The sequence below is a fragment of the Rhincodon typus genome, chromosome 14, assembly GCF_021869965.1.
Source record: "Rhincodon typus isolate 14 chromosome 14, sRhiTyp1.1, whole genome shotgun sequence".
Taxonomy (NCBI): Eukaryota; Metazoa; Chordata; class Chondrichthyes; order Orectolobiformes; family Rhincodontidae; genus Rhincodon; species Rhincodon typus.
This window is the reverse complement of record NC_063345.1, coordinates 62,120,996-62,141,981: the sequence shown is the minus strand read 5'-3', so window position 1 is coordinate 62,141,981 and position 20,986 is coordinate 62,120,996. Positions and strand designations below refer to the sequence as shown.

The window sequence follows — 20,986 nt, the reverse complement described above, 5'->3', positions numbered from 1 at the left end:
AAGATTAGTTTAAAAATCAGCGTTATTCAGGGTTGGAGGTTCAACTGTTTTTTTACAACATTTTTTTTTAAAAAAAAAACTAAGCAATTAGTATTCTATCTTTTTGAACAACATTTAACACAGTTGTGGTTTGTCTCAAACTGCAGTGTCTTTGAGACTATGGGAGGCAAAAAGTGCTTAGCTAACCAGCTTGAATACTGTGATTTGGGAGGGAATGGGAGCATAGATTTTCATACATGGGTTCATTCATCTGCATCTATGTTGCATTAAAAATATAGCAGGTAACAAGACTCCCTTGTTGAAGACACAACATCCAAACAAGTGAAGCATGTTTCACATCTTTTAATACAGTAAAATGTTTAAGGCTGTGGTGGTGCAGTGGTTATGTGCCTACCTCAGATTCAGAAGGCCAGAGTTCTAGTCCCATTTGCTCCAGCGCTGTATAATAACATTGCAGATATTTTCTCAAACCGTTCAGCAGTAAAATAATCTCTCTCCTAGAGCTTTATCGAACCACATTTGACACTGAACCCTGTAAGATGACGTTAGGGCAGAAGACTAAAAGGCTAGCCAAAGCAGTAGATTTTAGAGTCTTTAAAGGAGGATAGTGAAGGGACAACGGAGGTAGGTAACTGAAGGCACTGATCTCGATCATTAGGCAAAAGTCTCAGATTGAAGTTCTGGAAGAGGTTGATGATCAAGGCTAGAAGATCAACCATTGATAGATTTGAAACCGAGGATTGGAATTTTAATGTAGAGGTACTTTGTGACCAGGAGCTGATAGAGGGAATTTAACATTGGGAGGGGAAATGTACTTAGTGCAAGTTCAAACAAGGGCAGCAGCATTTTACTAAACCTAGAGTATGAGTGGTGGAAAATAGGAGGTGAGGGAGCAATGGTGAAAGTTTTTTAAGCAATGCGTCAGGTGAGGAGGGGGTAGTATTATGGGCTGGAAATAAGGCATGGTGCTAACCTGTGGCCAGATATCCACCTTGGGATCAGATCCAACACAAAGGGAAGAGATGAATTTGGTAGCTAGGGAATGGAAATTTGGGTAGGGCTTCAAGACTAAAGCTTAACTGTTTTGTGTCTCCAAGGTCCTCAGTGTTACTGTTTTCATGTGCAGCCTATTATTGAGTCAGTTTCCATTCCTTCACGTCAAAAGGGAGGACCTTGTCCCCGGTTACTGTTCCATGGTGCACGGTCATCTCTGATACTTCCCTCAGATTACCGTTCTTCAAGCGAGCCTCTGTAGAGGTACCAGTCTGAAGTAACTTGTTCGGCTATTTGGTTCGGGGATGATTCGTTGTGATGCCCCCACGTCTCATGAAAGAGTAAATTTTAAAAAAAAAAATTAAACTCGGGACCTCTGGAATAAGATGGGATGGTAAGGTTTGAAGGTTTGGTTGCAGAAACGCTGATAAATCATTATCCATATTGGAACTGGAATTTGAGAAATTTTTCAACTCTGAAGGGATGTCTGACAGGAAACTTTATAGACATGTACGATGTTTAACAAGGTTGAGAAAGTAAACCAGAAATGGCACTGTCATACACCTTGCAGGACCAAAAAGAAACCTTCAAGTTATAGGCAGGAAATAATTCTTAACAATAGAGTCAGAACAGGTTGCTAGAAAGAAAGTTTTCAGCCTGAATTTTAGCAAAGCATTTGGCTGCTTTGGCATAATAATGCTGGAGTAAAAGATGTCAAATGGCCTGAGGGGAACCTAATTGTTTTGCTCTTTGTTTCACATGATAGTCAAGAGTTTATGATTGGCTTGGTCGGTAATGCTCTCTAGAGATGAATATGCAGTTCACACTCCCCAGTTGGATAACCAGTACCATGACAAAGTACATAGCAACTATGAAGCTGCATATTAGTAAAGAATCTGTATCTGAGAAGGGGTTAGAGGAATGGGATGGGGAGACAATAGGGCTTAATGTCCATGGATTACAAGCAATCGATGTAAAACTGCTTTGTGGGGGAAAAGAAACATAGCTGGCCCAAGCACACAATTGGAAGAGATCCCATCTTTGAAATGGTTGTGCAACAAAAAGTGCTTGTTCCTAACATCCTAGGTATGTTGTGGCATGTTATTTAACGTTCTGTGCACAGCAGTTCGGAATGTTGTACTATGAGCCAGTTGGGTGTGGGAGAGTGTATTACCAGCTGTTACTTTAAACAGGAGGCTGCCTTGAGAGAAGTTACTTTGCTGTTTGTTCCACAGAGCAGTCTCGGTAAGTTAATTATTGGTGATAGTTGTTATGTTTTACTACCTTTTTTATCTGGGTTAGTGAAATGTTTAATAGTTTTTCTAAGCATTGGACAACTTGACACTTCTATTGGTTTTTTTTCTTTCCTAAATGTGACACAGTTATTCTTGCAGAATAATTAACTCCATGTTTGATTTGATGCCTCACTTTGTCTGGCCTTGTATTCAGTAGCCCTTTTATGGGCGTTCATTGTTTTTATTAAACTAGATCTGAAGGTAAAACTCTAGGATTCTGTTTTATCAAGCAGTAAGTTACCTCATGCACTATTGTAGTACTTCAAAAGGGAAGCTGACTTCGATTTTGCTGCAGACAGCAGGATCAAATGGAGTTTCAGTATTCCAGCTGAAAGCTGCAGTGAGAACTAATGTTGCCCTATTTCTTTGCCGCTGCCTCTTCAGTAACTGCACTTGCATTTTTTTTGTAGTAACTAAGCTTTTCAGAATTTTGAGACCAGCTTTTTTGGGGTGCTGCAGTTTGGGGGAGGATAGGTAGCTGAGTTTTGAGGTGAATAGGAAATGTGGTATTTCATCTGCTTTGGGAGTCAGTGGTAGGGAGGGGTCTTAAGGCACACTTTTTTAAAGTGCAGTGGTGCACTGAACCCACTAGTGAGTCAGCTCATTTTGACCTATTGTAATATTATAGATCGCAACAAAGTGATAGAAAATGAGGATTGAGGCTCCTCTGGCTATTCGACTAGAAGCTTCAAACTATTGCATGGAGGCAGATTGGTTGAGAGAAGGAAATAGTCAAGATTTGACTTGTACTGTCTGCAGGGAACATGTTGTTTTGAATTGCAGTTTTTTTCACTGTAGGGAAAAGTGAACCGAATGTTCCACAATGCAGTCAGTTGTTCCACCACTGGGTTCTTTTTAGTGAGTGCATTTCCTCATTACTTAATCTTTTTTATTTTCCTTACATTCTTTTAACAAAGCTAACTTCCTTTTATTTAAAATAATTCTATTTCACTTCAGTTGGAATAAGGTGTGGTGTTGATGTCATTTGGGAAATTTGTTTGAATTCCACCCAAGATTGTAAATTAGATAAATTGCTGTGCAGAGTTGAAGTGAGGAGGTGTACCTTAATCAGCTTGTTGGAGGTAATGACCTTTTGTTTTATGTGTGACTAATGCATTCCCCCGACCTCCTGTTTTGAGTCATTTAATGTACTCAATGTGAAAATGAATAGTCTCTCATGTGTCATGTCAAACCACCAGAGGGTGTGCCCACAGGCTTCTCTCACCTGAAAAAGCAATGTGTCCCCTCTGGCAGTTGGCCACTCTCTCAATTTAAATTGCAAATATTTGATCAACTGAATGGAAATGAATCAAAAGGTAGGAACAGTTACCAAATGGGGAGCAAGTCCTTGGCAGAAAAGTTGAATGATGAAAATCCTCTTTTTTTTAAGGTGCTGGTATTGGATATTTTGCCTTTTAAAAAGAATTTGATACCACACCACTCTCTCAACACATCCTGTCTCTGAATGACCATTTGAAATTGATCACTGACTCCGAGGAGCTGCCTTTTTTCTGATTTGGCATTTCAAGCTATGCGTAACCAAAACGGACTCAAGTTTCCTTTTAGACTCTGCTGAAAAGGAGCTTGTTCCGTTTTCATGAATATATCTCCTTTTTTAATGTTAATGTACACTGCACACTGAGGCTTTTCCTTCTTTACACACCTACATTCTCTGTTCCACCAATGACTAAACTGTTAAAAGCTGAAAGATTAAATTTAATCTATCTCTGTATGGTGTACATAAAGCAGATTGTGGGAACTGATCAGAGAGACGGGCGGCAAAATGGTACTTTTAAGAATGTGGTAATCCAGTATTACAGAGCTTGAGTGTTAAAATGCAACATTTTCACCAAGCTTTATCTTTCATGTATATGTTGGTTTTCATTTGAACTGGTATTAGTGCAAAATGTCCCAATGAATACAGGATTTTAAAAAAAAACTAAACTTTTTTGTCTTTAAAAAAACAACAGTATTTCGGAAAGTATCTGCTGAAAATCATAGAATCCCCACAGCGTGGAAGCAGGCCATTCGGCCTATCGATTCTACACCGACCAGCCAGACAACATCCCACCCTAGACACTCTGGGCAGTTTAGCACAGCCAATCCACCTACCCTGCACCTCTTTGGACCGAGGGGAGGAAATCGGAGCACCCAGAGGAAACCCCCCCACACATGGGGAGAATGTACAGACAGTCGCCTGATGGTGGAATCGAATCCGGGTCTCTGGTGCTGTGAGGCAGCAGTGCTAGCTATTGAGCCACCGTGCTGCCCCAAGACTTGAAGGGAGGGAAAAATGAATCCGAAGAAAGATTATCAGCCTGAAATGTTAACATTTTTTTTTCCCCTCTCTGGATGCTGTCAGACCAATGGAGTATTTCCAACATTTGGTGTTCACTTCTTCAGGTTTCTAGTATCCGAAAAATTCTCCTTTTTTATTAACATGCTCAGGCGATTTGGGTTCAAATCCGCACACCCCCAATTCAGAACTGAATTTACATTTCATGAGAACAAAATCTGAATTAAAAATGCATTTCAGCGACAGTAAACCTGAAACGGTCAGTGATTTCTCATTTTTTAAAAAAAAAAACCCACGTGATTTGCTTTTGCATTTAGGGAAGGAAATCTGGTCTTTATTTGGTCTGACCTACATGTGACTCCAGACCATAGCAATGTGGGTGACTCTTAATTGCCATCTAAAATGGCTGAGCAAATCATGCAGTTGTATCCAAATCATTGCAGAATACGTTTTGGGCGGAGGAGGAAGACCGTGGTTTTTTTTTTTTTGTTTTGTACAGTTTGCTGAGAAAACTTGGAATTGTGTGTGGTGTTGGATTTTTTTAAAAAATTTTTATGTATAACTAGTTAAAATTGATGTCAGTGGGAGTCAGGTGAAACACTTTTGTCCAGGAATCATACCTGTCACAAAGAAGGTCCTCTTGTGGCACACTGGTAGAGCCTGGGAGGCCTGTGTTCAAGTCCTACCTGCTCCTGGTGTGTAATAACACTTCTGAATAGGTTAAATTTTACCCCCCCAACGATGTTTGCTGGTGATTGCAGTGTTCAGTACCATTTTTAAAACTCCTTGAGTACTGAAGCAGCTCATGTCTGTATGCAGAAAGACCCTGGATAAATCCCCAGGCTTGGGTGACAAGTGACGTTTATGTCTAACAGTTGCCAGGCAAAGGCTGTCTCCAGCAAGATAGAACCCAACCATCTCATTTTTTTTGACATTCTGTGGCAATGGAATCCCTGAATTCCCCACTACCAACATCCTGGGGACTTGTGCTGAGTTTAAAAACTGAACCTGACTGACATTTGAAATACATCTACGAGAGTAAGTCTGTGTTAGGAATTCTGCAGTGAGTGAGTAACATCCTGATTGCCCAAAGTCTGCCCACAATCTACAATGCACAAGCCAAGAATATGATGGAGTACTTTATTAACCTGGATGATGTAGCTCCAAGAACATCCTAAGCTCGGCACCATCCAGGACAAAGCTGCCCACTTGATCTGCACATCATCTTCCAACCTGAACATTCACTCCCTCCACCAAAGCATCATGGATAGCTGTGTATACTATTTCCAAGATGCACTGTAGCAACTCGGCTCCTTGAACAGTTTTTTTTTAACCCAAGTCCTCTATTACCTGGAGGCATGAAGACTACCAAGGCATGGGAACATGCCACAGTGTCCTGACTGGGAGCAATATCATTGCTTCCTCATTTATTGCTGGATCAAATCCCCAATAGTACTGTGGCTGTACTTACACCCATATGGGCTGCAGTGATTCCAAAAGGCAGCTCACCCTTGCCTTGTGGGACAGTTAGGGATGAGCAATAAATGCTGTGCTAGCCAGTGACACTTCTTTCCCATGAAAGAATAAAAATAAATTTACAGGTGCTGATTTTAAACTTGCTGAAGTCTTGCATATAGATGCATTTCTTATCGATTGTAAGTATCTTGAATACTTATCACTTCACCTTTTTACGCCATTTTTTGTCGTCGACAAAGGAGTGCTGAAGGTCAAGCTTGTAACAGCCCATGAAAGATGTTCCTTCCCCTGGAACCTACCTTTCTGAGACGCTGATCGTGTTTGCATTGCCGAGTGTGGGTATCCTCCTGCTAAGGGCCAGAAACCCAAACTGGTTTAAACTGAACAGGACGTCATGGCTGTGGGGCCCAAAGCAATTCAGCTTCTGGAGAACTTTGGCGCAATCCATCTGCCATTCTGTCCACACCCTTTTTTTTTTAAAACCCTTCAAAATGCAGCACCATATTTCAGGAGGGAGAGAGGGCAAGCAGGAAATGTTTGAGGACCTAGAGTGTTGGGTGTTTAATAAAGCTAGAGTCTGTGGGTATTTTTTTACCCCCAAATTTGTTTTGCTCATAAATGAGCAGCAGGAGGTAAAGCAAAAGAGCATGGTGGCTCAGTGGTTAGCACTGCTACTTCACAGCACCAGCAACCTGGGTTCAATTCCACTCGAGGGTGCCTGTCTGTGTGGAGTTTGCACATTCTCTCCCTGTCTGCGTGGGTTTCCTCTGGGTGTACCAGTTTGCTCCCGCAGTCCAAAGATGTGCAGGTCAGGTGAATTGGCAATGCTAAATTGCCCATGGTGTTCAGGGATGTGAAGATTAGGTGGGTTACAGGGGGCTGGGTCTGGGTGGGATGACCTAAGGTTCGGTGTGGACTTGTTGGGCCGAAGGGCATGTTTTCACACTGCAGGGATTCTGAGTCCAGCATCCTAGCCTAAAAGGAAGCAACACTGTTGCTAGCATTTTGTGGAAAGGCTTGCTAATAGAACTGTGAGCAAATTCTTGCTCATAGTTTAGATGCAACAAAACGCTGTGAGTGACCATCACATTCTGCAAGCAGCATCCACGGACTGTTTTCTTATTTCTTGAGCATAACTAACTGCTAAAGAATTGTTAGTTTAAAACCTCCTTTCTCCAAGTTGCTGTTCGTACTGTTAGAGTAATGCTTTGTGTACATGCACTGCTGACCTCAACTCCCCCTGCTTTAGCTTCGATCCTTGCTGCTCTCTCCATCTGGGATTTTATTGCTAAGTGTGTGCATAAACTGCATTCCTGAAGCTGACCTCTGCACAGCAGCGTCTCCAGCACAAACTTGGTGTGACACAATACAGTACAGCAATAATACACTCGGACAGTTACACTGCACTGAAAGAAAATTTTTCTTTGCTACGCTTCAGTTTTCTCTGGCTTTCTGCTCCAGGCAACAATTTTTTTGCTTCTGTTTGCAACTTGCAAACGTTATCAGTTGCCTCTATCTGAGTGGTCATCCTTACTGTTTTGATATTAGTTGAGTGTGCATCAGAGCTGACTATAGGCCCAGTTCTGTTTGATTCATGTGGCACTTGTGCATGTGTAGTTGTCTAGAAAAGGAGTGTTGGGGAGGTCCGGTCAATCAGAAACCAGACAGCTGAGTAAGCATCTCTCTTCCCATCCTCCTATTTCCAGTTCTTGTGCAAAGTTTGAGACCAAGTTCAACAATAGAGATCAAACCTTGTCACCATTCTCCAGCCATTTGGCTGGGTAGAATAAAAAGCATTCGGGAACTGGGGCAAGGGGAAAGAACTCTGTTCTCAAATTTTACCCACTTAAAGTAATTGAATACATTGATTACGTTTAAACTGATTTAACCAAATCTGATGTCCAGTTTTTGAGGCAACTAAGATTTGAATGTAGCTACGTGTATAGACTCTCCTTAAAAGGAGAATAGTCACGACCCATCGTGTAATTTATTCTGTCCGTGTTAGCCTTTATTTTCATACCCTCCTGTTGTGGAATACTGAGGAGCTGGGGTTTGGAAATTGCACTCTAAATCGGCTGTACTTCTATAACTTTCAGCTCCATAAATCATAATTTGATGCTCTTCCATCTCAAGTCTGTGTTGTTTTTTTTCTCTCCAGATTCCCATGTCTCACTCCAATTTCCTGTGCTCCACTATTGACCATTGTTCCTCCAGAAGCCATAATCCCAAAATCTTTAATTCCCTGCCTCCAATCCCTCCGTGTCTCCATTTTTTTTTAGGAGTTTCCTTCGAGTCTAATACTTGAACAGTGTCCTAACGTTGTTGTTCTTCACTCATTAACAGTTTTTGTCTGGTTTCTCCTCCCTCAAGAGCTTTAGAATGCTTTTCTGCATTGATTCTGTTGTTGTCTTATTGTTTTAAGCAAAATGTGAATCGTTTTTGAAATTATTTTGGACTTTTCATTACTGGTCCATTCACCAACCTGCAAGTATTCAGGTTAAATTGACTAGCTGCTCTTTTTCACTATAGTTTTTAAAAATGTTGCCTTCTGCCAATCACCTTGAAACAGTTTTAATTATTTGCCAGCGGAATTGGTTCTTTCCTACCAAGCAGAGTAGGGATGTCTGTCGGTGAGACTGGGATTTGGTGCAGGATCGTGACGGGCAAGGCAAGCGATGCCCCTTTTTCCACAGCAGTTAGTTGCCATGTTCTGTGATTTCAAGGGCCCGGTATCACAAGCAGCCACTTTTTGACAGCTCCTCCTGAAAGGGTGAGTCCATGTGCTGTGAGGTTGGGTGCCAAGTGGGTTGTTGGCAATTGGCAGGGTAGAGAGGAGAATGTTTGGATCCCGGGTGGTGAGAAGGAGGGGGTAGAGAGAGGTCTAGGAGAGCTGTAGTTAAGGGGTTCTTGAGGTAATTTGGAAGGTCAGTTTGGCTGCTCCTCGGAGTTAGACTGTGTATTTAATTATCTGACTTTTTTTCCTGGATAACTATGTATATTTTAAACTTCTGTGGAACCCTCTCAATTCTCTGATTTAAATGGATAATTTTGGAGGGTACCATGTGTGGGGGAGTGGCCTGTTTTAGTTTGCTCTAGCAGGGATTCTACACTGCAGCCATGTGTAGCTCCCATCCGATTTTCTGGCCTATGGATAATTGGTGCTATTATTTTTGTGTTTCAGAACTGGCAGTCTGTGATAAATCTCTCCATGCTCTTTAGCCCAGTCCTAGTTTGTTGAACGTTGCCATTAATGGTGAATGCTGAAACTAATGGCAGGCTTGGGTTTTGGTAAGACATTTGGTGAAATGGCCACGTCCACCTTTGTGCAAATTCAGTGATTTGCATTTTGAGAGATACGTACATGTTCGGGTTTTTTTTTCTCTTTACTTTCCCACACTGTGGCTTTTGTCAGCGAGATTGGCAAGAATCCTGATCACACGAGAGTCAAAGGAAATGATATGGTTGCTAAGTTCTAAACTTACACTCAGAGTAACGACACAACGTTAATCTCATCTCCTCTCCCCGCCCGCCGCGCCCCCTGCAGTGAAAGCAAATAATCGGGAATTGCTCAACCATTGGCACTTTTCAGACTGGAATAAGGTTAATATCAGTGGACTGTTCAGTTAAGTTTTTCAATGGAAGTGGTTGAAGACAAGTTGCTGTGACACTTGAACCTACACACTGGCCTATTTACACTGCCACCACCTTGAGTTGGACATTGATTTTATTCTGACTCCAATCGAGGATTTTGGTGGGATAACTTTTTTTTTGTTTTTGAATTCTCCGTGTATGAATGTCCAAGGAATGTAATGGGTTTTGAACAAATGCTTGTTTGCGCTCTTAGCTGGTGTGCAAGAGACAAAAATAGAGATTGCTTAAAAATAGTGTCATCGTTTGGGTTGATGTCATACCAGGAAAGATGGTGGGAGTGGGACTGCATCAGTAGAACTTGAGGTTGTTTGCGAGATCCTAGAATGTGCTGTTCTCATGTAACAGGCATATTGTTTTGTGTAAGATAGCCTTATGTCCTCGCAGTGATGTAATATGTGTTACTTCAACCATAGTGGCTGTGGTTTAAGACAGTTGGAGGCTAATTGTTTTTGGGATATCATTATTTAGTTGGCGATTAGATTGACATTATTTTTTCTAACAAAGACAAAAATTGCTGGAAAAACACAGCAGGTCTGGCAGCATCTGTGGAGAGAAGGCTGAGTTAACGTTTCGGGTCCAGTGACCCTCCTTTTTAGAACTTCTTATAAAATTTATTGAGGGTTCTGAAGTTGATCAGTAAGTATTCACGAGCAGGGTGTAGATTTAAGAGAATTGGTTTCTGGGTGAGGCAAGTAGCTATGAGGAGGTATTGGAGAAGTTGGAGCTCCCTTTTCTTTTCCAGGGGAAAAAAAAACTAAAAGGAGATCTGATAGAGGTATTCAAATTCATGAGATGCCGACAGTAGATGGGGGACAGACTCATCCTGATGAATGGATTGAGAATGAAAGGGCACAGACTCCAAGTAATTGACAAAATAAGTAAAAGCAATACAAGGACAAACCTTTTCACACAGCGTGCAGTTAAGGTGTAGAGGGCACTGAGAGGCATAATACACAATGAAATATTTACTTGGACAGCGAGTGCAGATACTGCTTTCCTTCACAGTGTAACAATTCCATGATTTTTTTTTTTTTTTTTTTGTTGCATTCCCCACAGGACAGTCGTCTGTCAGCAGTTATGGAGACTAAGCAAGATATTGTTGTCAAGTTCCCATACACTGCAAGAGTACAAAGAATTGGTTCTGATGTTTAAGCACTTATTGAATGTTTGTCTTTTTCTTCCCTGCAGTTTTAAATCCATACCTTGAGATTGGATTATATAGCTGGCAAAGAAAATGGACACCGTAACACACATTGCCAAGGATGAACTGGAAGAGCTCCACGAGGCTTTTAAAAAAGTTGGTGAGTAGTCCTTGAATGTTTGCTACTTCCTGACTAACTCTTCAAAGCACAGTGCCTGGTGAGCTACATAAACATAGCTATTTGCTGAGCAGTGTCTACCTGTGGTACCATCAAGTGGTTAGAAACAACCTCTCCTAATCACTTGATGTCTCTAGGATTTTGATGAAGTCTAATGGTGGGCCAGTGGAAATTTTACTGGTCTAACTGCTTGAACCCTGAAGACCAACCCTTTATTCCACTCTGTCACATAATAAACTATCAACATAAACGGTGTTCTCAAATGCTGCCTATTGATGGAATTATTTTGTCTCACTCTCTTGGTTTGCATGCCCGTTGCCAACCCAACTAAATCAAACCTATTTTGTTGGGATGTGCCTCATCGGCGTAATAATAAATGAAGTTGCTGTGACCTTATCGTTCCGTACGGCTACTTGTTGTTCAAGCTAGTATATATCATTAAAATTGGTGCACCAGATTAATTTACTGGGAGTATAGTTGGTGCACTATGGCAATCCCCTTTGCAAACATTGGACTTAAAAGCACAAGTAAGCAATTCAGTCATTTACTAAAATTTATGGCTGCTCTAGTTGTGGTTTAAGCTCCAATTTCCTGTTGGCATCCCATAACCCTTAACTTTGGCATTGATCAGAAATCAATCTAATCCTGAAAACCTCAAATGCTGAGGATCACAGCGGGTCAGGCAGCATCCATGGAAAGAGAGCAAGCTAACATTTCGAGTCCAGATCACACTCCATCTATCTAATTCTGCCTTGAATTAATTCAATGACCCAGCCTCCCCTGATTTCTGTGCAAGACAATTCCACACTAAAAGCCCTCTGAGAAAGTAAAACCACAAACCCTAAACTGAGTCCTTGGGAACAACTCCTCCCTGACAAGAGGGACTTTGTTCTATTTTCTTATCAAGTCTGCTCAAGTTTATTTGTTTCAATAAGATTTCTTCACTTCTAAATTCCAACAGGTATAGGCCCAACCTACCAAGCCCCTTTTTATTCCAGGATTGAGTTGAGTGAGCCTTCTACAAAGGACTTCTGAAGTAATTATATACATTTCAGATAAGGAAACCAACCTGTGCATAGTATTCCAGATATGGACTTGCCAAAGCCTAATACAGCATAATAAAACCTCTCTACTTTTATATTCCAGTCACCTAGCAAAATCGACAAGTTCACATTAAAGTCCATCTACCACATTTTTTTGCTGATTTTTGCTTAGCCTATCTTTATCCCTTTTGCAGACACTACACTAACTCTAAGCGACTTGTTTTCCTACTGAACTTGGTGCCATCAGCAAATCTAACAACCTTACATTTTGACCCTTCATTCGGACATTGATATAGCTTGCAAATCGTTACAATCCAGCAATAATCCCTGTGGCGCTCCACAAGTTACAGCTTGCCAATGTGAAAAAGACCCACTTATCCTTGTTTGCTAATCAACCACTTATCCAAGTTTTACCCTTGGAACATGAGCTCTTATTTTGAGCAGTAACTTTGATACCTTACCAAATACCTTCTGGAAATCCCACTATGCAGAATACACATATTCCCCTTCTTATCTACCTTTTTTCACTTTTCACTTCACTTCCTCAAAAGATTCGAAATAGATTAGTTAAACACCATTTTTTTCTGTTAAACAAAAGCATGTTGAATCTTTTTTGTCTCTTCCCTCCCCCAACCCCAACCCAGTGTCCTGCTATAACCTTCTTGATAATTGACTCTAACTATTTCCCTATGACTAATGTTAGACCAACTGGTCTACAGTTTCCTTCTTCCTCCTAGAATTCATAGAATCCCCATAGTGTGGAAACGGGCCATTTGGCCCAAGAAGTCCACATTGACCCTCAAAAGAGCATCCTACCTGGACCCAATCCCCTAGCCTATCCCTGTATTTCCTGTGGCTAATGCACCTGACCTACACATCCCTGAACACTATGGGCAATGTAGCACGGCCAATCCACCTGACTTGGCACATCTTTGGACTTGGGAGGAAACCGGAGCACCTGAAGGAAACCCACGCAGACAGGGGGAGAAAGTGCAAACTCCACGCAGTCACCCGAGGGTGGGACTGAACCAGGCTCCCTGGCACTGAGGCAGTAGTGCTAACCATTGAGCTACCGTGTTGTTGCTGATTCTCTCCTTTGCCTAATGAAAGTGTTTCATTTGCTGGGGGTCGGTTATCCCAGTTGGCTGGATAGCTGGTCTGCAGTGCAGAGTGACATCGACAGCACTGGTTCACTTCCCAAAATAACTGGCTCATCATGAAGGCCCTGCCTCTCCAGTATGTCCTTCATCCGCGGTATGGTGACCCTCAGCTTAAACCCACCACCAGTCATCTCTCTCACTTGGAGAGAGCATCACTCTGGCCCTTATGGTGATTTTACTTACTTTTTGTTATTTTCCAAACCAGCCTTTCGGAACCCAAGAAATTTGAGGATTTTAACTGATGTTTTGACTATCTGTGCCACTGTCACTGTTTGTTTATTTTAAGACAAAAGCAAGCGGGCTGGTCTTGGGAACTTGTCAGCCTTTAAGTCCAGTAGTTTGCTTGATGATGGTGACTGCTCAAAGTTCTCCCTAGCTTTCAGTGCTTGCTTTTCAATTGTAGGATGACTTCTTATGAATAGGCGGGTAGACATTAAACCTGCACAATTTGTGTGTTGTGATTTAGGGTCTTATTTTGTACTGGTCAGCCATTGTTAACTTGGAAGAAGGACTCAAGAATACACTTTGTTAATACTGACCTATAACAAATACACTAGTTTGTTTCTAATTCAACTGCACACGTTTTTAGGTTGTGGCATAAAAAGGCTTGCTGTTCTCCTCTCGATGAATAAAAGTAGGTAGGAGCTTCCTGAAAAATTGGTCTCTCTCACTCCACCCTGAAGTGTTTTTTTTTCTGTCAGTATGAGTTTAAGGTTAAACTTGCGTCATTCATAACATAACTGACATTGAGCTTTTAAGACCAAAGGAAGCCATTAATTGAATGGTCTTAATGTCGCTTAAAAGGATAGCAAATTTCTAAATGCCTGATTTCAGAGTTTAAATGTGGACCTCTGTTTTTCTGATCTCAATTTATGGTTTGTACTTGAGTACATATCTTGTGCCACCTTCACTTTGTTTCTTGAAACCTCAGTGATGAATACAGAGATGCAACACTTTAGCTGTCCATTTCAGCTGAATGCTGTTTTGAATTCTGAAAGCTTGATGAAATGAAGCAAACGTTTTCTTTGACAGTTAGAAGTGCATAGACAGGAAGAAAACAATGGTTAAATGCTGCATTTATAGGCGCATGTGCTGAATGTGTTTCACATCACTGTCAGATGTACTTTTCGTTTATTGGTACAAAACATACGTGCAGACAGACAAAGCTTGTAATTGCAACCTTATAACACTTTTTTCTATGATTTGTTTTGACCTTAAGTGATGGCCAGGGAGGCGCAATCTGTTAGACACACTTGAAAATTGGAATTGAGCCGATTTTGGCCTTCTCAAATTGGCAAGTATTGCATGTCATTGCTGTGTTTTATTTCTAATTATGAAACTTTTTTGTTTATCTGTACAGATCTCAACAGCAATGGCTACATTAATGACTCTGAGCTCCATGATCTTTTCCGTGAAGCCAATGTTTCATTGCCTGGCTTCAAAATACGAGAAATCGTTGAAAACCTCATGATCGAGGGGGACAAAAACAAAGACCGCAGGATCAGCTTTGATGAGTTTGTTTCAGTAAGTGTCCCTGTGCTATAACCTCATTCTACGTAGAAATTCATTGTAGACCAGAACTTAGTATGGCTGTCGGTGCCACAATCCTTATTTACTGTGTTCTCCTTGTTAGACATCAATGAATCCAACAGTGACTGACCCCACAGCACCTATAAAACAAGTGCAGAGCTAAGATTCCATTCTTAACGACCTAGCAACCATTAATTGCTCTTGCTTGGAATTCTGTTTTGGAATGCTTGTGCCCGGCTGCAGAGCAATGCAGTTCCATCTGGTTATCTTTTGAGTACAAGTGTGGGATGCTTGTTCATATGGTTTATTCAGTCAGCATCACGTGCTGTCAATAAGCTAGTGACCCCAGTAAATGAAAACAATTTTGCATTCCTTTCCTTTTTTTTTAATGAATCCAACAGCAACATTTGAACATTAAATGCGCAGTAATTGAAGCTGAAAAATTGAATTAAGAAAAGCTTGAAAAATCATGGAATATTAAACTGTGGACCTGTATTACTCAATATATTATTTTTTTTAAGTGGGTTTTGTACTTTACATGATCTCTTCACATTTCCTTTTACACTGGTCATTTTTATTAAACCCTCCTTTTTTTGTTTTGGTTTCTGGTTGCATGATAAGTCTTTTATTTTCTTTTTATCAGCAATTTTTGCGTGTTTGTGGTTCATGATTGGTCTGTTTTAAGCAGTACTTGCACGACTTGCATCTAGTTCCAACATGTCTATGGAATGTGTGGATTGTACTGGGCTGTGGGGCAAAGTGTTTATCAGATCATTTTGTTTGAGTGCTGAGGAACTCGCCTCTTGTTTTCCTTCGCGAATGTTGTTATTCTTTTTTTAGTTCCTCCTGCCTGGTGGGAAGGTAGTTAAAATCTCACTCCAACTAGTAAGTTGTCCATAATGATTTAATACACATCTGTTGGGGGCATTGTCACCTCTCGGATAGTGCTGTTTACAGATCCCGAATTTCCATTGCTAAGGTCAAAACTTTGTGTCCGGCCCAAATTCACTCTCACTCACAATCCGAATGTGCTGGGGCTGCTAATCCCACCCCAAGAGGCAAAAGCTTCAAGGAAGGAGATGTTGGAATCGGGTCTGGGAGAGAAGGCTGGTCTGCTTTGTTGGAGTCTCCAGGAGGGGACTGGAAGGAGCGGTGCTCAGCTGTTGAGCTGAGGCTCCCCTGTTCCTCCTGGTTCCACATTCAAATTAATGACCACAGTCTCCATTGGTCTATGGAATCTTAGCACAGACTGTGCAGAGCCATGCTTTTGGCATGCTTTAAGACCAAGAAAATAAGCCCCTTTCCCAAAGGGGCCTGAAATGTAGACAAATATCGGGTTATCTTGAGCAATTCAACGCACTGGACTTTTTTAGTTTCTGCTTTTCTATCCAAAATTCAGAAGCTGTTCAGTCCAACTTAGAGACTGAAGTGTTTTTGCATAAGCAGTTTGTGCTGAGTAAGACGCAAAAGCGTGTTTGGAAACTCTGACTAAAGAAAATTAGAGTCATGAAATGGATAAAGCAAAATAATGGTGAATCAGCTCAGTGCATTCACGCTAGTGCTTGTTAAAGCAAGCCAGCTATCCCGCTCCCAAAACTTTTTTGCCTTGTGGCTTTGCAGATGTTATCTGAGCTGATAGTTAACCAATTCTTTTCAGAAGGGCTTTGAATCATCTTCCTTTGTACTCTTGGGCAGTGTATTCCAGATCCTAACCAACTGCTCTATAAGAATATATTGTACAGACATCTTAGCCAATGTCTGATGTACATTCAGGTTTTGTAGATGCTTAATTGTGTTGCAAAAGCATTACGTGCGTGTTCAGTGACTCTTGGGATGGGAAGGTTGGTCCGTTGACCTCCTGAGGAAAGGTTGAACAGTTTGGGCCTCAACACTGGAGTTTGAAGAATGGAAGGTGATCTAACTGGAGCATGTAAAGTCCTGAGGAACCTTGGTAAGCTGGATGATCAGCCGTAATCGTGTTAAATGACGAAACAGGCTCGAAGGGCTGAATTGCCTACTGTTGCTCTTAATTCCTCTGTTCATGTGTTCAATGATGAAAAGATCAGCCATCATGGAGGGACTAGAACTAGACGGGACAGTTTAAAAATAGGTTGTCTGTTTAGGACACGGGAAGAGAAGTCTTTTCTCAGAGTGGCATGTCTTTGGAACTCTCTTCCCCAAAACACCAGTGGCAGCAGTAACTTGCAATATTTCTAAATCTAAGTTGTTTTTTTTATTATATATACTCTGGACAAACATGTTGGTTGAAGCCAATTGATGGTATGTTGGAATGTGGTGTTCCGGTCACAAACAGATCAGCCATTTCTTGTTGTGTGACTTTGGGGGGTAGGGGAAGGGATGCTGCAGAATAACACACATTCCTGTTGCTAGATTGTACGTCTTCTGAAATAGTTTAACTTGTTTGTCGAATTTTCCCCTGTTGCTGGGCTTGTGATCGTGTAGGAGGTTTCCCTGTATGATGACTATGTTGTTGTTGTTGTTGTTGTTGTTGTTGTTGTTTCCCACCAGGACCTTTCAAGGTTAAAGGGATTCTCAAGCCAGCAACAATTGTTTTGATATTAACTCTGCCCTTGAGTTCTCTTTTATTTAAGCCCAGAATACCCCATGAATTGTTTCTCAAGATACTTAAAAAGCTGGGGAACCCTCTCATTGTTTTCTGCACAGTCAGTATGCACTTCTTTTCTCTGAAGACTTAAATGAGTTCTAAACTGATAGTACTTGCTGCACGTTTTCACAATATTTTCAATTTCTGTGTAACTGTAAAATAAGATCTGATGGCATGAAGCTGTACCAGTTTTCAAATGTGTAACTTCAGTGCTGTCAAAGCTTGGGAGGGATCCTGTAACTTTTTTTCTTTCTCTTTAATGTCTTAGGGCATGCTTCTAACTGAAAGCCAATCAGGGCCACTGAAGATATTTATGCTTACAGCATAAAAATATATGTCAGTCATTCCCACATATCCTGGTTCACGTGCCAACATCAGCAATTTACAAATGGAGGAAACTCTGCAATTTCCTTTCGGTGTGACTGTGGGAGGAAATTGGGGCACCATTTGCTGACACTCAATGTCTTTTTAAAGTAGAGTTTCTTTCTTGTTCTTGCTGACGAAATGATGAGTCTTAGATGGCTAGAGAACAAATTTAGTTTGAGCGGTTTCAATCCAGTTTCTCGAGCATTGATTTGTTGAAAAATACAGCATATGTAATTTGACACTAAGTTGGCAAAAGAGACAGTTGAACTAGAGATCAGAAGTGAAATTTCTACAGTAAAGCATACACCTCAAACCATACATGTTGTTAGAGTAAAGTAACAGGAATTTGGTCCTTCACCTAACTATACTTGGCAATGACTGAGGGATAGAAGAGGGAAAGATATTCTATCTCTCAAGATGTCCATGCAATGTAGTCTTTCATGCTGCGTACTCCTGGTTAGCCCTTCCTATGGCAGATCTCAAGCTGGCTCATCAGAAAATAACATTGTGGTTACACTACTTTAGTGAACTTTCTTAGGAAACTTTTTTTGATATTTGCATTTCAGCAAAACTTTCGGGCAGTCACTGTGGGTAATTCCTTTCTCCCCTGACTCTGTTATACATTGGATGAAAATCGAAGAGCATCTAACAAAAGTATGCTTAAAAATATTCAGTGACTTAGTCCAGAAAAGCTGAAATGATAATTGCTCACATTAGATACCAACAATTCTAACGGCCTTTCATTTAGGCCATAAATTTGAAAAAAAATGTTGCCACGGATATGATCACAGTGGACTGCTCCAGTGTGAGCCACTGGAAGTGTGCAGAACTACAAAGTAGAAATGATCTCATCAACTACCAAAATGAAATTCCTGTGCCAGTAGTCAATATGCTAAATCTGTGTTCATTAAAACAAGTTAATTCCATTAGGCAGTTAGTGAGGGGTGAGCTGGAAAAAGTTGATGGCTTCCATCAGAGCATAACCCCTCGCTTTCCCATGTTGAACAAATCTACCAGTTTTCGGCCATTTGCTTAACCTGTCAATGTCCCTTTGCAACTTTTCCCTTCATGTTTACATTGCTTATTCTGCCTCCCATTTTGATGTGATAGATCTCTTTGTTCCTTCATTTAAGTCATTGATAAACGTGGAACTCTGTTACATACCCTTTGTGGACACCACTAGTTAGATCCTACAGATCAGCGTCTGAATGGGAGAGAGATAACAGCAGTGTAACTGTAGAAGATGGCAGCTCATGTAGGTGTGCAAGATCATGTGGGACTTGAAAGATGACTGACCCACGAAAATACACAATTGGATAACAACTGAAAACGAGAATTTTATCCAGACCTTGACAACAGGGTGTTTGCCTTGTTTGCTCATTGCATAGGTGCATGCCTTGTTGCAGTTTGTATTTTATCGGAAGGAAGGTGGGTATGCCCAGCATTACCCGATCACAAATACATTTTATAAACCACTCTGATTTTTGTTTTGGGGTCAGTCATGAGTACCGAATTCATTCCTTGCATAAATTCCCAGTTGAGATTAGTAGTCGAAGCAGAACACCACCATCCTTTTAAAATAGTATGATAAGTCCAGTACCTGTCAAGAGTAGGTATTGAGGGAGGGGTGCTGTGATTTTGGAGTGTTAGAAAAGTGTGTCAAGTGAGTAACCGTACACCTGAGTCTTGATTTGCAGCAGGACTTAATAGAATGGGATGAAGAAATATTGAGCTGGAGGCTAACCAGTGGTTGAGAGTGTGAATTTATATTTGCTTCCTAATCCAAAAAGATATGCTCTACAATGAACAGGACCATTGAAGGAGAGGATATCCCACTGGGATTACTGAAGGATCAAGAAACTGAGACCCATCCAGTATTGTGTTTTTGTTCTAAATTTAATTGGAGTTTTCTGAAATTTTTGGATTTTGGGAAAATTGCACTCAACATCACATTAATATCTAAACTTTATTTCACTATTCATGTGAGTTATCATTCTCTGCTTGTAACAGATTTAATAAGGACGTGGATGCTATTGCAGGTACTGAAATGACATTGATGTGGTGGTGTGCACAAATTCAAAATACAGCTCGCCTTTAATTTCAGCACAAAGCTTTCTTTGTCAAGTCTTGTATGTACACAGGCTGTTTAATGTGCACGAATGCATCTGTTAATGCATCGGACCTGGATGAAGTCACACAAACTGCCAATTCTAATGCATTATGTAAATGTCAGTCCACTCATGTTTCTTATACTGAAGTTAAGATGTTTTCAGTTGTGTGATATTTATGTACAATGCTTCCAACCTGTTTTTGTCCTACTGTTTTACACACATGCTAGAGATTTAGACGCACAGTTGAATTATCATAGCCACAAAAATGTTTAAGGGTTTTGTCACTTGAGATATGCATGCCTTGCTAGTCATTTGAGACAGTCAGTGGCAGAGCTATTTTACTAACAAGTTGATTAATAGTTGAGTAAATGTAGAAGACTTTGGTATCCAGTTCAGAGGTTTGATGACGAAAGCAAATTAAAATAATGGGCACTGAATTGTTTTGCCTATCACTTTAAGTTAAACGTAGGTCAGCTGAGTAGGGTGACAATACCCTGACATTGAAACTTGATTATTACATAGTGACATTAAATGGCATGTGCATATGCAATAATGAAACATTTTAAAATGGATCTTAGGCTTGTAAGAGTCTCATGTCACTCTTTGATTCACAGATTGTTCAAGATTTGAAAAATAGCCATGTTGCTAAAACGTTCAGAATGGCCATCAACAGGAGAGAGGGAATCTGTGCCATTGGTGGAACGTCTGTTCAGTCCAGTGAAGGAACCCAACATTCTTATTCAGGTAAAAATCAAAAGAACTGTGGATGCTGTAAATCAGAAACTAAAGCAGAATATCCTGGAAAAGATCAGCACGTCTGGCAGTATCTCTGAAGAGAAATCAGAGTTAATGTTTCGGGTTCGGTGACCCTTCCTCGGTTCTCTTGATGATGGAAACTTGCATGAACTCTGAACGTTGAGTTACAGCCAAGGCAAATGCATAAGAACACGAAGTGGGGAATCCGTGATGCCAACTGTATATGGCGATGTTTCCCTAGTCTATTCCTGACTTCTCGCTCGTGAATAGAAAACGTCCGATTCCTCCACCATCTATTTTCATCTCGCCTAGTTAAACAAAGTGTCTCCATCCCCTGGAGGCTGTGGCTGACTGGTAATATCAC

At 40.9% G+C, this 20,986-nt stretch overlaps 1 protein-coding gene across 3 annotated transcripts in view; it reads left to right on the top strand.

The window, feature by feature from the left end:
• Positions 1-20,986, top strand: part of pls3 (plastin 3 (T isoform)) — a 94,847-nt gene that overhangs the window by 37,226 nt on the left and 36,635 nt on the right. For 2 of the 3 annotated variants that reach the window (XM_048604869.1, XM_048604871.1), the window contains exons 2-4: positions 10,900-11,012; positions 14,594-14,757; positions 20,481-20,610. In XM_048604869.1, coding sequence (XP_048460826.1) covers positions 10,946-11,012; positions 14,594-14,757; positions 20,481-20,610 — 361 coding nt within the window. In that variant the 5' untranslated portion in view covers positions 10,900-10,945. Of the gene's footprint in view, positions 1-2,120; positions 2,239-10,899; positions 11,013-14,593; positions 14,758-20,480; positions 20,611-20,986 lie in introns of those variants that run through there. The other variant, XM_048604870.1, reaches the window with a different exon arrangement.